The sequence below is a fragment of the Molothrus aeneus genome, chromosome 25 (assembly GCF_037042795.1).
Source record: "Molothrus aeneus isolate 106 chromosome 25, BPBGC_Maene_1.0, whole genome shotgun sequence".
Lineage (NCBI taxonomy): Eukaryota > Metazoa > Chordata > Aves > Passeriformes > Icteridae > Molothrus > Molothrus aeneus.
Genome location: NC_089670.1, coordinates 3,200,910 through 3,215,124, shown reverse-complemented (window position 1 = coordinate 3,215,124; position 14,215 = coordinate 3,200,910). Strand labels below are relative to the sequence as shown.

At 40.3% G+C, this 14,215-nt stretch overlaps 1 protein-coding gene across 3 annotated transcripts in view; it reads right to left on the bottom strand.

The window, feature by feature from the left end:
* OGFOD3 (2-oxoglutarate and iron dependent oxygenase domain containing 3) overlaps positions 1–14,215 on the bottom strand; it is a 48,508-nt gene that overhangs the window by 17,370 nt on the left and 16,923 nt on the right. For all 3 annotated transcript variants that reach the window (XM_066565620.1, XM_066565619.1, XM_066565618.1), the window contains exons 7-8: positions 12,984–13,137; positions 5,864–5,987 (exon numbers count right to left, since the gene is read on the bottom strand). In XM_066565620.1, coding sequence (XP_066421717.1) covers positions 5,864–5,987; positions 12,984–13,137 — 278 coding nt within the window. The remainder of the gene's footprint in view (positions 1–5,863; positions 5,988–12,983; positions 13,138–14,215) is intronic.

Below are 14,215 nucleotides of genomic sequence, written 5' to 3'. Positions count from 1 at the left end.
AAATTAAATTTAAAATAAGTTAAATAAATAAATTTTTAAATAAATTAAAAATAAATAAAACAAATTGATTTCAAGAATGTTTTAAATTTATAAATTTATAAATTTATTTTTAATAAATTAATTAAATTTAATTTATTTATTAAAAATAAATTTATAAATTTATTTTTAATAATATATATTATTAAAATATATTATAATAATGTATATTATTAAATATTATATAATTAATTTTAATAAATAAATTAAATTTGAAATAAAATAAAAATTTAGGCCCTATAACCTCAAAAAAACTACCTGCAATGGGTATCAAATCCTAATTACAAACTTGTCCCATATTTAGCTTAATTTAGACAGAAATTTCTTGCTGTTATCAATAAAATTACTGGTTCACATGGTGAAGGTCTCCTACAGCCAGTTTGTAATTTGCAGTATTAACAACACTCTCAGAAAAGTAGCTGCTTCTACTTTGAATTCAGAAGGGCCTGGTAATACTCCAGATTAGAGTTTTTAAAGAAAATGAATGAACTTATTTATTTCCTGCACAGGAAATAAATACACAAAGTACACAAACATTTTCAGCTATCAGCTGCTGGATTTTTAGAATCCCTGCCTGCTTCTCTCCTACCAGCACAGTTGGTTGCTCAAAATCAGCAGCTCCCACTCTGTCTGAAGGTGTGACAGCCCTGGGGGGGATTTACAAGTGTAAACTGAATATTTGCTCTCTCCACATCAATTATGAGTCTCCCCAAGGCCTTTTGGCTCCATCTCCTCTCCCCAGGGACATTTTCCAGCTCTCCCCTGCAGGCTGAGCCTCTCCCAGCCAGTGCTGCCAGGTCTGCTCTGCTCTGTCACAGCAGCTGCACCAGGGCTCAGAATGGGACTCCTACGAAAAGTTCTCACTAAGAACAAAGTGTTGCAGCTTCAACCCCCTTTAACAACCTCAGCATCATCTGTCTGGCTTTTCCTGACCTTGCCAAACGTGCCATGTCCAGCAGAGCTCTGGTCAAATCACATGGATGCCCAAGTTCTGGGTTTTGCATTCTGGTAAGAAGGAATTCATCCTTACATTGAGTAAAACACTGAAGCATAAGCACAAGGGTAACCTCTGCTGCTCAATTATTCCAAAAGCAGCCCTTGAAGAGGCTTCATCAGAGCATCTGTGACATTGACACACAGCTTAGGAACCAAGAAATGAACCCTCACTGCTGAACCACACAGCTGAACCTGCAGTTACTTTGGAATTTTGTTTTATTTCATCTGTTACATTACCTGAATTTCATGGAGGAACTCTTTGATTTTTCCACTGCTTTCTGCCTTCAACTTTCCTGCATATTTTCTCGACCAATATCAACTCAAATTTTTGAAATATTGGGCTGCACATGGATTACACAAAGGCACAAACAGGACACGTGGTCATTTATAACCAAGTTTTCATGGCAGGGGAAAGCCTCAGAGGCTAATTCTGAATATGGAAGTGTTTCACAATGCTCTGTGGACAATTCCCCAGCACTGCTCCATGCTTCCAGTGCTGCAGGAAATGTGAGGTGACCACTGCTGCAGTGACAGCTGCCTCAGCAAGGCAGTGCATTTGTGATATCAGTGCTCACTCACAGAAAAATCACAAATAACACCTGCACTCCAAGGTACTTATTGCTTTATTGCCAGTTAAAATAGTGGTTTTTTCATTAACCTGGCATCAAACACCATCAGAATACAAAACCTGCCTGGAAGAAGTTATTCTTCCACAGGTAACAAAACCAAAATAAGGAGAAATAAGGAGCTATTTTCTGACTGCAACAGATTCTCCTTTTCCTACCACTCTTTGCAATCACCTCACCAGTCCCTGGCACAATTTGTGATGAGCTTTGCAAATCACTAAGAATTGCTGTCCTTTGCATGGCTGGTGCTTCCTGCAGCTGCTAATGCTGCCTCCATTTGTTCCTCACCAGGACTGACAGCTACTTCTGTGGATTTTTAAAAAATTATTCTCAGCTTTCAGCTGATATTGATTTAACTTCAAGATGTGCTGCAGTTTTTTACTGATTGGAGCAAAACTGAAGCTGGAATTGGCAATTATCATGATCTAGACTGAACCTGGAGGATGTGGATTGAATACAGAGGAAGATGAGAGTGTCTGTATGGGGGGTGTTCCCAAATATCTCCTACCTTCAAATCAAATATTTTACACTTCCAGAAACACTAAGTGAGAATACACTAGGTTTGAGATTAAAGAGTCACACTGCACTCTCCAATGTACAGAATTCATTTTGCCCCACAGATTAGTTTCTCCCAGGAACACACAGAAGTGATTGTGACCTTTCCTTCTGCCTTTGTATGATAAAATTACTTGTATGAAGAACAAATTCCCTTGCAAGTTGAAAATAAGTGCAGCAAAGCTGACCTTCAAACCAAGAAATGCACATGCAAATAAAGAACACAGAAGCAGAACTGGGATTTCATTCCAACAGCAGTTCCATCCACCCTTTATGATCAAGTGAAGTCTGGGACATGCCTAATATTGCCAGACCCCAAATTCACACAAGACTCTGCAAAAGAATGAAATTTTAAAATATGAAACTTTAAACACTGACAAGTTTAGCAGCAGAAGAAAGAATACCAATTTTGGGATTGAAAAAGGAAAGCCTTGATGCTTGCCATTTATTCCTATTCCTCCTTATGTCTTGCAGATTGCTAAAACATGTCTCAGACCAGCAAGAAGAGTTAACATGGAAAGGGCTCTGTTTTGAAGGGCCTCATTTTCAAAATGTTGCTCTGTTTCTTACAGTCTCTCAAACAGAGGCAATCCTGGTGCAAAGGGGTGGAAAAATCCCAGTATGAAATTTTGGAACAGAATTTCCATGTATATTTAAAAGGAACAGATTCTACTTTAGATCTGTTTCTTTGTCACAAAAAAAAAAATATTTTCAAAGTTGTATATCCCTTGGCACTAAGAATTTTCTTCCTCCTGGTACAGTGAGTTTCTTGTGGCAGAGAGAGGTCCTGAGTGATGTCAAAAGACAAATATTCACTTCTGAAGCCCATCAGAGCACAAGAAAGATGTGTTCCTTCATGCCATGTCTGGTTATGAATTAGCCAAAGGTCTGTACACTTGAACTGGTGCTGACTTGTTCAGTTCTATTAAAAAAAATAATCTAAAGAGCCTCAATGTTCATAAATCACAATTCCTTATTAAATGTTCACTAACAACCAAACTAGGGGATGTTAAAGATCATCCTATAAATTAGAGAGTTGTTCAGTCAACGATGTGAGAGTCAGGACTTGGAGACTTCTTGGGTAATCTGCAATGATAAGCACTGAGGGAAGTGAAAAGCATTTTAATTTAGGCTCCACTCCTGGCAGAAGAGTTCTCCCTGTGCCCAGCTGACACTGATCCTCACCAGAGCAGTGCTGCAAATGCATCTGCAGCAGCACTGGGACTTGCCCAGGCAGCACTTTCCAACACAGGACATCCCACAATGGTTTAATTGCTTTTCCTTGGATTTCCAACTGCTGCTTTTCTGCTCTGCTGCATCACTAACAATGCCTTTCTGCTCCCCACTGACACTTCAACAAATTGCTGCTCACAGGAAAAGAAACCTGCTTATTCTGGCACTCAGAATCAGGTCCCCAAAAATACAGGCTAAGTGTGAGGCAAGCACCAGGTTTTAGGAGTGCAGTGGCATTAGCAATACAGAAAAGTAAATAAGCTGTCAAGCATGAGAACTGAACCAGTGATTATGACAGTCATCCCTAGAAAAGCCTGGAGCTCCTAAATGAGAAGCATGAAAGCTCATCAACATGTGGCTTTAAAAGTGGAGTTGGAGTGGCAAGAGAAGCACAAAGGATCAAAAGAAGTGTAAAACAAAACAAACAAAGAAAAGCCAAAAAGACAGAAGGAGAGAAAAAACATTGCAGAGGAACATTATGAACATAAAAAATACATCAACTTGTACCAGCAACAGAAAACAGCCTGGGGTCATTCCTTCACAAAACACATTTTATCAGCAAGAGGAACAATAAGTGCAAATGCCTTCACATTGTGCTTCACCTCTCAAGCTCTTCTGCTTTGCTCACAGGATATCAGTGGGGACTGTGCACCAGAGGCTGTGACACAACCAGAGGAGCCCTGACAATTGTGATAACAGAGATGTGTTAGAAAAGTGTAATTAATTTTCTCCTGTGTCCATGAAGGACATTTGTGCTGCTCCTGGTGCATTGTTTTGTTTCAGAAGGGCACACACTGCCCATACACCCCCCTGGCAAAGGGACAGCCAAAAAGAAAATTCTGGATTTCATCAGCTTCCCCTTCTTCCCCCAAAACAACATCAAGAGCAAAGACCTTGCAGCAGAAAAGCTGAAAATGAATAGATGGGGCTGAATGGAAGCAATTTCACAGTTAGAGACTTCTGGAAATTAAGGCAGGGGCATGTTCCACACTGCAGCCAGGCTGAGTGAGACAGCTCTCCTCACACACCTAGAATTCAGTTGTGATTTCTACAGCTATAAAGATCTGGTAATCTTAGAATTGCATCTGAAAAATAGTTTTAATGTGTTCCCTTTCAAAATACTGGCAGCAGCATTTTCAAAAGATGAAGCATTCAATTCAGGAATAACTTCCAATCATCAAAGACAAAGTAATCAAACATACAGTTCTTGATAGCAAAGCCAGGTAATCTCAGAGTTTATCTAAAGCAGCATCACTGCAGGTGAGTGGATCACTGTGACCCAGAATTCAAAGAACACCCATCCCAATCTACAGGCAGCAATAGTCTGAAGTCAGTTCTGCTTGGGGTAACAACTGTCAGCAGACAATTACTGAGGCTCTTTAAATGAGCAAATTTCCATCTTTTCTGTCTGGGAAAAAAAACCAAACAGAACACAGCAGGAATATAAAGTTGGCCATTTTTTCTTTTTCCCTGCAGCAGTGTGGCTGATCTTGCATTATGAAAGGTAACACTGCTGGAAGCTCAGCACTCACCTGCCAGACAGATGAGTTGAGGCTGAGCTCCTCTCTAGGCAGCCCCAGAGTAATTCTAGTTTCAAATTATCCACATACTAAAAAAATCTCAAACCAGCCTTAAAGGTTTTTTAGTTATTTATAACTGACAGCCACCAGAAGGCTCATCCCTGTCAGACCTCCTGGAAGCAGGGATGGATTTTTAGCCAAGTAATCCTGGTTCACCATGCTCCAGAGCAGAGCTGTGGCAATCCATCACCTTCACACCCACCCTCAGCCATTACAGGGTATTAAGTCCCACCTTGAGCAGCAAAGGAATTTCAGGCCAGTGTAAAATAAATTGCTTTAATTTGGATTTGCTGCAGTGACAGCTCTGCTCTTGCTACCCAGTTGTCAGACTAAGCTCATTCTGACTCAGAGATGGGGGAGCTGAGAGGTGTTTTGAACCTTTTATTCCATTTTAATTCTCATGAGAGGGGAGAGACAATGCAGATGTTATAATTCACACTATCACAATCAGAAGCAAACTATTTCCTAATTATAATATACTTCAAGTGTTTCTTGGCCTATCACCTTTAGCTACACTATGCTGTAAATGTCTTAAGGCTAATCATCTAAAATTATTACTACTATTACTATTTCCCCCCTGCTAAGCTGTCAGAACTGGCCACCTCTTCTAAGCCCTACATCTTCCCAGGAAGTCTCTTCTTGTGGTTTAACACCACACATTACAAACTGTGGCTGTATTTTAACCTGTTCCAATCTTCACTTTTGATCTCATCAACCTGAACACAGCATGCTACACTACCCCACATTATTCCTGCTGCCACAAACCCCAGTCCCACGCCACCTGCCAGCCCAGAGAAGTCAGTAAATGGCAGAATCTGCAGCCAGCCTGGCTCGTACCTGCTCGGGGCTCCACTGTCTTGTTGGAATCTGCATCCATGAACACGAAGCGTCCACCCCCAAAGTCCTTGGAGTAGTCAGAGAGATAGAGCAGAGAGGTGTAGTCAAAAGAGCCATAAGTCACCTGTGGGAGAAGCCAAAATTACCAAAATTTACCAAATTCTTGATCTTATCTCTGCAGAGCACAGCTAATTGAGCAGGTGGATCTGGTGGGTTTTGCTGATTTTCAGTTTTTTCATGTATTTAATAAAGGGGTCTTTGAAAACCATTTTCCAAGAACCAACACCACCATTTTCTAGGAATTATCTGTGTTTATTAGTCTATTCTCTTGTCACACTACAAGACTAGCATGTCATGTTTATTAGTTCTATTGCTAGTTTCCATCATTAGAGAAGTGGTTGATTGATTGATTGATTTCTATCATCCAAGAGCAAAAAACAAGGCAGTGTCAGAAGTGCATTGTATCAAAAAGAAAGGATTTCTACTATTCCAAGATAAAATTTCACCAGGAGGTTAATAAGCAGAAGAACAGCCCTTGATTAATGATTTCCACCCATGATTAATCTTGGGTATAAAGTTTCTGGATACCTCACTGCTATTCTTTCACCACAACCACACAGGAGATTCATGGTAACAGTAAATCAGAACTTCCAAGTAAATACACATTTGTTGGAGGAGCTTCTACTCTTTTCCATGCAGGTTTTGTTTAAAACCTGTTGCATTTTCTGACACCCCTCAGAAGGAGGAATGATGCATCTGACTCCATTGATATCAGAAGGCTAATTTATTATTTTATCATCTATATTATATAAAAGAATACTATACTAAACTATACTAAAGAATACAGAAAGGATACAGACAGAAGGCTAAAAGATAATAATGAAAAACTCATGACTCTTTCCAGGGTCCCAATACAGCTGCCTGTGATTGGCCAATAAATAAAAACAATTCACATGAAACCAATGAAACAAGCATCTGTTGGAAAACAATGCCCAAACCACATTCCAAAGCAGCAAAACACAGGAGAAGCAAATGAGATAATTATTGTGTTCCTTTTTCTCTGAGGCTTCTCAGCTTCCCAGGAGAGAAATCCTGGTGAAGGGATTTTTCCAGAAAATACGACGGTGACAAAAACCCTTCAAACTGAACTTTGGAAGTCTCTGCTTCTTCTCAGCCTACAGACCAAACATCCCACTTTTAAGAACAGCAAGGTGATTTTTTCCTTCCTTTTAAAGCATTATTTTTAGTTGATAGGTACACTGAAGTTGGAGGAAATAAATACTACACACTAACACTGAGAGTGAGGCTATCTAAATATTTAACATTGACTTTAGCTGATTCTGGAAATATTTCCTTTCATACCTACATGTCACCAGCAATTAAAAAAATACTTGAAATCAATGGCTGAGTTCTCCAATTTCTTTGTGTATCTCAGCTCAAAAGTTCAGCATTACACTGTCAAGCAGTGAAATGTGCAGCACAGCAGTACTGTATAAAAACACAGAATTTGCAGAGTGTTTTGACTGACCTGGTGACTGCTAGAGGTAGGTGCTACTTCCAAACTTAGAAGTTTTCTAAATATTTTCAGTCATGTTTCAAGTTATATTCATTAGTGCCAGTTAAATTTTGGCTCAGGAGCAGTTGTACACATTTTTTCTGTAAGGGCAGGACCAGAGAGAACATAACAGCAGATGGAATGGGAAGACATTTCCATTCATACTCATGTTATTATTTTGACCATAAGGACTCAGAGGAAAAAAGCCAAACCAGAAAAATGAAAGAAATATTGGAAAAGGAAAGCAAGTGATCCCCTTCTCCCCGTATTTTTCCAGACCCTGGTAGGAATACAAGGCAATAAATGGGAATTAATGAGCAAGTGCAGGTGCAGCACCTCAAACCAGCCACTCTAGAGCCCTTCTCATGCAAATCAGCTTTGCAGAGCCATTTTCCACTTCACTGACCTGCTGATAAAAACTTCCAATCGATTTAAGGAAGGCTCCAGCCAGTGCAGAAGTTCATTCAACTCATAGTTCCAAGTTTAATGCATTACAACTGTTTTTATCAACTCTTCAGAGGAGCAGCAATCTTTGCTCCCCCAGTGCACTCTCCCTCTTCTCCAAGGTGGTTTTACCAATTCTAAACTTCTAAGAACTGACTACCAACCATTTCAGCCTAACCAAACACACCTGATTGCTAGAGATGACTAATTTGGGGAACAAAGTGTACAAGAGAAAATGGCTTTGCTCCTTCTGTCCTTATTCATTACTCACTCCCAGAAAGCAACCAGGCCTGAGAAATGGAACACTATAGAAAGCAGGCATTAAATTAAACTCAGTTATTTGTAATGCTGCAAGTCCCTCCATGTATATCAAATATATTTGTTACCCTGGCAATGATTTCCAGTACCAGACAGATTAATAATTGAACCAAAAGATCAAACTAGATGAGAGAAGCTGTCACTAAAAGCCACACAGCTCCAAATCAAATTTCTACAGCTCCTTGTAAACAACTCAGGAGAAAAAATGAAGATATTTCCACTCAGCCTGCTATGTCATATGGTTAGTGTGCTCTTTTTGAATATTCCTTACCCAAAGAGTCAAACACAGATAATATTTAATGGTAAATGCTTATAATGATGTTTACATGACACTTCTTTAAAGGCTATTATTATAAATAGAACCAATTACCAGAATTAGCCAGCCCCACTTTGCAGTGGGTTTTTTTGAGGGACACATTTCTATGCAACTAAACAGTTGTAGGACCATAAGAGGTCTGCAGCTACTGAGGATATTTAGGACAGCATCCTCTGCTTTCCAGTGCAGAAGAAAATTCACTTTGCAATCAGCATTGGTCTAGCACGCAGAAAAAGAGTCAAAACTTCTCTTTTCCTGTAAGCTTTCACCTAAATCTGTGTAGATAAGTCCCAGAACAGCCTTTATAGCACTTCCAGTGTGCTGTTTATTGGCAGTGTCTGTTAGACAATAAAAGAGCAAAGAGCACATCTCCGAATTGCAAGGGGCTGTAGGTGAGCTGAGGTGATGGCTTTGAGTAGAAATGAGAATCAACCTCCTCAGCTTTCAGAGATGATGCTCTCCCAAGGCAGAAATGGGATCTTTTGATGTGTTTTATTAAATGTAGGGGAAGAAAAGAAGAGTGGAAAGTCTGCTAGAAGAGCCAGCAGCTGCTCTCAGTGCCAGAGAGGGCTGCAGGTACAGGGCAGGGTTGGGGACATGGAGAGAACATTGCAGGTGAGGAAAATTAAAGGTTTGGCTTGTTCACCTGAGAGAAATAAAGGCTGGAAAGGGATATGATTCCCACCTATAAATACATGGGGATGGGAGGATGTAGAACTGGGAGAAAGAACAAAAATAGCTATAAAGTGATCATGGACATGTTTAGGCTAAAAAAAAAGCCAGAACTAATTTTGGGAAATGTGCACTCAAGTGTTGGACTACCTCTGATAGAAGAAATTCAAGGAAAACAAACCCAAAACCATCTTATGGCAGAGCCTGACAGTCCTGTGAAGGATGAGAGGATCTGTGCCCAGGCAGGGGACAGCACAAATCCCCAAATTCCACACTGCCTCCACCAGAGAATGGTGCAAGGCTGCAGTGCTGACAGTGTGAAGTGTGCAGCAGCAAGTCCATTATAAATCAGGTCTTTGACATTTGGAAGCCTCAGTTCCAAACAAATTCCATCCAAGATGAAACTCCACATCTTAAAACAACACTCTCTTCATTTGATTTAGAGGCTTATAAATTCAACAAGATTAAATAAATCATTTGGGTGATTTCAGCGTTTCCATTCCTATGTAACTACAAACCAAGGAAATTTTAGGAGGGAAAAAAAAAGCCTCAGACAAACACAATAAATCTGTACTACTCCATTATGCTGTTAAAAGTCTTCAGGGAGATTCAGATTGAGAAATCTAATTGCAATAGACTCAGCAATATCATGAAAAAGGCAAGAGGGGTTTTGATATGTTCCAAGATGTTTCATATGCCACATCTTTTTAACAACAATGTCACTCTGAACCAGAAAATATAGTGAACTCTTTTTGCTAAGGCTCCATTTTAACTTTCTTCTGGAAGGAGGTAAGGAAAAAACTGTGATGTCTTCTTCTAGGAATAACCTTCACTGTTAAATCATGGAGAAATTCCTAAAGTGATTCGTTCTGTTCCAAGGGGAAAGCATAAATAATGATCCAAGACAAAAGCATCCAACAAACTGGCAAGTTTTATTGATCTTTCTTCAACTTCCCAGCATTCACAATTGCTTTGGAGGCCACATAAGAACTCTACGACGCTTTTCTGGGAAGAACTTTTTACCTCAGATCAATAGAAATGTGGGGTTTTTTTCCTTGCTTTCAACTGCAGTCTGGAAGTGGAAAAGTTTGCTGGAGGAAGTGGAATACAAGCCAGGCTGACTGCACTGGAAGCAACCTGGGAAGCTGCACAAGATTAATTCATCCTAATTAGTCTCTCTCAGACTATTTATGATTATGAAAAAGGTGTTTGGAAACTGCCCCAACTGGGATAATTCTCTTCACAGACTCAGAATTATTTAGGTTGTGTAAAAGATCTCCAAGATCACCGACTCCAGCCACTGTCAGAAATCAGACAACCCCATTATCCAGTACAGAACACCACTAAGGTCCAGATTATGCATTCCAAGTCTAAGAGAGCATTTTTCCTGCTTGTTTTGGTTTTTTTTCCTGAAGCTGGAGATGGGTTAGAAAAAGCCAAGGCAAATCAATTGATGTATCTGCTCCCTGAACAGACAGTCTGCAAGATAAATAAAACATGGACAAAAGAGAAGGATAAAAACAGGAAAACATTCAGCCTGCTGTCCATCATGTTCAGGCATTCTCAGGATGACAGGACACAAAAGCAGCTTCCACAAATTCTCTTCATGTAAACTTATTTGCATGTAAATGATAAAATATCTTGTACATTATAGGAGATATTTAGGTAGGAACACTTAATTGAGAGTTTATCCAACCACTTTAATAATTCATTTCCCAATGCAAAACACATGCAGAGAAGAATAAAGAGAATTCTGGCAAGCAGGGCTTGGGCACACACAAATCTCATTATAGTAATAAATCAGAGTCTGGAATTCTAAAATAGGCTTTTTTGGGGGCCTGAAATAAAAGAATAGAGAAAATAGGCATAAGCTGTTGAAATATGCTGCTTTTCCCACCCTTGTGGCAGTCAATCTGATTCTCTGAAACTGTGGAAAAGCTGTAAGGAACCAATGAATTCACTGCACTTCACACAAGCAGAATCACCAGGTTCCTTCTTCCCAAGGACCTCCTGGAATTTTTTGGAACCCTGGATGCTGAGAATATTAAACTTTCTGTGCTGACAGGCACTGACCCCCAAGAGAACACTGCATTTCACCTGAGGCTGTGGAGAAGCTTCCAAAATGGAATGACAGAACTGGGATTGTGGGTGTGGAGTTTGAATAGAAGTGTGTGATATCACAGGGTGGGAAACTTAAGAGTTTGGGATTTTAGAATACAGAAATAAATATTAAGCAAGATGGAGGTTTTAGGGCAGAGGCAGGTTGTTCTTTACCTTCTTCCTCCTTCTTCATGGGTTTGGGTGATGTTTTGTAATTGGACAGAAAAGTCCTCATTGAGGGCTACAAGTGATCAGTTATTGGGTTAGAAGGGAAAATAATTTAGGTCTCAGTTCTTAATTGGACAGTTTAGCCTTAAAAGATCTTTACCAAGAGACAGTTGGCCATTTTGTGCCTTGCTAATGAAGGACTGCAGAACTCCCTGCTGTGAAACTGTAACATTGATAAGAAATAACAAACACCTGAGTCTGAACATGAACTATTGCCTCAAGTGCCTTCATTTCTAATCCCAAGAGAGGCAGAAAAAGGAAGCAGAGAACCCACAGGAACTGAGCATAACATGATGGAATTCCCGTGAGCCCCACCAGCACAATTTGCTCCCTGCAGCCATTTCCTACCAAGAGAAATCAAAACAATCTGGACTTCAAAACCATCCCTACACCTCTGGTCCAGAGCCATTCCTCTTCACTGGTTACATCACAGCTTTTCAAACCAGAGGCACCCAAAACCTGGCAGATTCCGCCCTGCAGGACTTTCTGCTTCCAAACATAACCTGTGTCATCACTACCACCACATTTTCTAAATTTAATCTGCTTCTGCTCACGTGAACAAGGACACAGGAACTCACACCGACGTCGTGACCGACAGAAGACACTTCCCTCAGACTGGCTTTTCCCAGGAAATACTTTCAGGCAAGGAATATTTCTGTTGGATTTTTTCATGTCTCAGGTCATAGACTTCAGGGTACACTGCCCACTTACAGACTTGAGCCCTAAGGAATAACTTGGATTTTGCTGGGATTATTTCATTTGGTTCCATTTTGGGTAATCCATGACTCCAGAGTGACTCATTTATAAATCCTGAAAGCATGAAATGTGGGTATTGTGGAGGTGGTTTTTTGCTTGTTTGGGGGTTTTCTTTTGTGTTTTTTTTAATTCTTCCATTGTTGGTATTCTGCTGTTCTGCACAGAATGCTTGAACTCAGTCAAACTCCGAAATAAACTCAATACCAAATCATTTAAGTCCATTGAGAAATGCCAAGTATTAAGCTATAAACCTAGAGATAAGACTTTGCAGTTAAAAGGATCAAAACACCAAGTTATTGAAAGAGGGTACCAGGTCCCACATCCCCACTGAACCACAAAAAGCTCAAAAAGCTTCAATTCACATATAGCAGAAATACAAATATTAAGCCTTAGATCAATAACAACAGTGACCAAGTGACCACTGTGAAACAGCTCCTTCTAGATCTGGCTGAAAGAGCAATTCAGGTCATTTTAATCAATGTTTCTGACAAAAGAGATTCCTGACTAGTCATTCTCACTACTAATTCTAACAAAACTAAATTAGAGAAAATAAAAATGAATGGGATGTAATGGCCTGTGTTTCTAAAACTCACTTATCTCCCATTAGGTTCATCCCCTGAAGCACAAGTTTTCAAACCTGTTTGATGGATTGTTTAAATGCAAAATGATTTGAAGGTGATTTAATAATAATAATAACAGATATTTGCACCCCATGTCAGCCCCCTCCTCACCTTGTCCACGTGTGGGTGCCAGTACTCATCATGTGTTGTCTTGGCTCCTGTGCTGTTCATCCTGGAGAAGAAGGTTGGCTTGGTCAGGTACATGGCAGAAGAGCTGATCCCAAACACCTGAGCAATCCTCTGCTGAATCCTCTGCCTCACATCCCTGCAGAGAACACACAGGGTGTCAGTGACACCTCCCTCCTGCTGCTCCTGTGCTCTTCATCACTCACTGCTCCTTCCTCAGCTGAGAAAAATGGGAACACACAGCCACAGCTGACTTTGCCTTGAGAAGGGAAGAGAGGAGAGAGAGATGAGAGAGACAGAAGAGGAGAGAAGAGGAAGGAAGAGAGAGAGAAGAGAGAGAGAGGAGAGAGAGAAGAGAGAGAGAAGAGAGAGAGAAGAGAGAGAGAAGAGAGAGAGAAGAGAGAGAGAAGAGAGAGAGAAGAGAGAGAGAAGAGAGAGAGAAGAGAGAGAGAAGAGAGAGAGAAGAGAGAGAGAAGAGAGAGAGAAGAGAGAGAGAAGAGAGAGAGAAGAGAGAGAGAAGAGAGAGAGAAGAGAGAGAGAAGAGAGAGAGAAGAGAGAGAGAAGAGAGAGAGAAGAGAGAGAGAAGAGAGAGAGAAGAGAGAGAGAAGAGAGAGAGAAGAGAGAGAGAGAAAAGAGAGAGAGAAAAGAGAGAGAGAAAAGAGAGAGAGAAAAGAGAGAGAGGAAAGAGAGAGAGGAAAGAGAGAGGAAAGAGAGAGGAAAGAGGAAAGAGGAAAGAGAGAGAAAAGAGAAAAGAGAGAGAAAAGAGAGAGAGAAAGGAGAGAGAGAAAGGAGAGAGAGAAAGGAGAGAGAGAAAAGAGAGAGAGAGAAGAGAGAGAGAAGAGAGAGAGAAGAGAGAGAGAAGAGAGAGAGAAGAGAGAGAGAAGAGAGAGAGAAGAGAGAGAGAGAAAAGAGAGAGAGAAAAGAGAGAGAGAAAAGAGAGAGAGAAAAGAGAGAGAGAAAAGAGAGAGAGGAAAGAGAGAGAGGAAAGAGAGAGGAAAGAGAGAGGAAAGAGGAAAGAGGAAAGAGAGAGAAAAGAGAAAAGAGAGAGAAAAGAGAGAGAGAAAGGAGAGAGAGAAAGGAGAGAGAGAAAAGAGAGAGAGAAAAGAGAGAGAGAAAAGAGAGAGAGGAAAGAGAGAGGAAAGAGAGAGGAAAGAGAGAGGAAAGAGAGAGGAAAGAGAGAGGAAAGAGAGAGGAAAGAGAGAGGAAAGAGAGAGGAA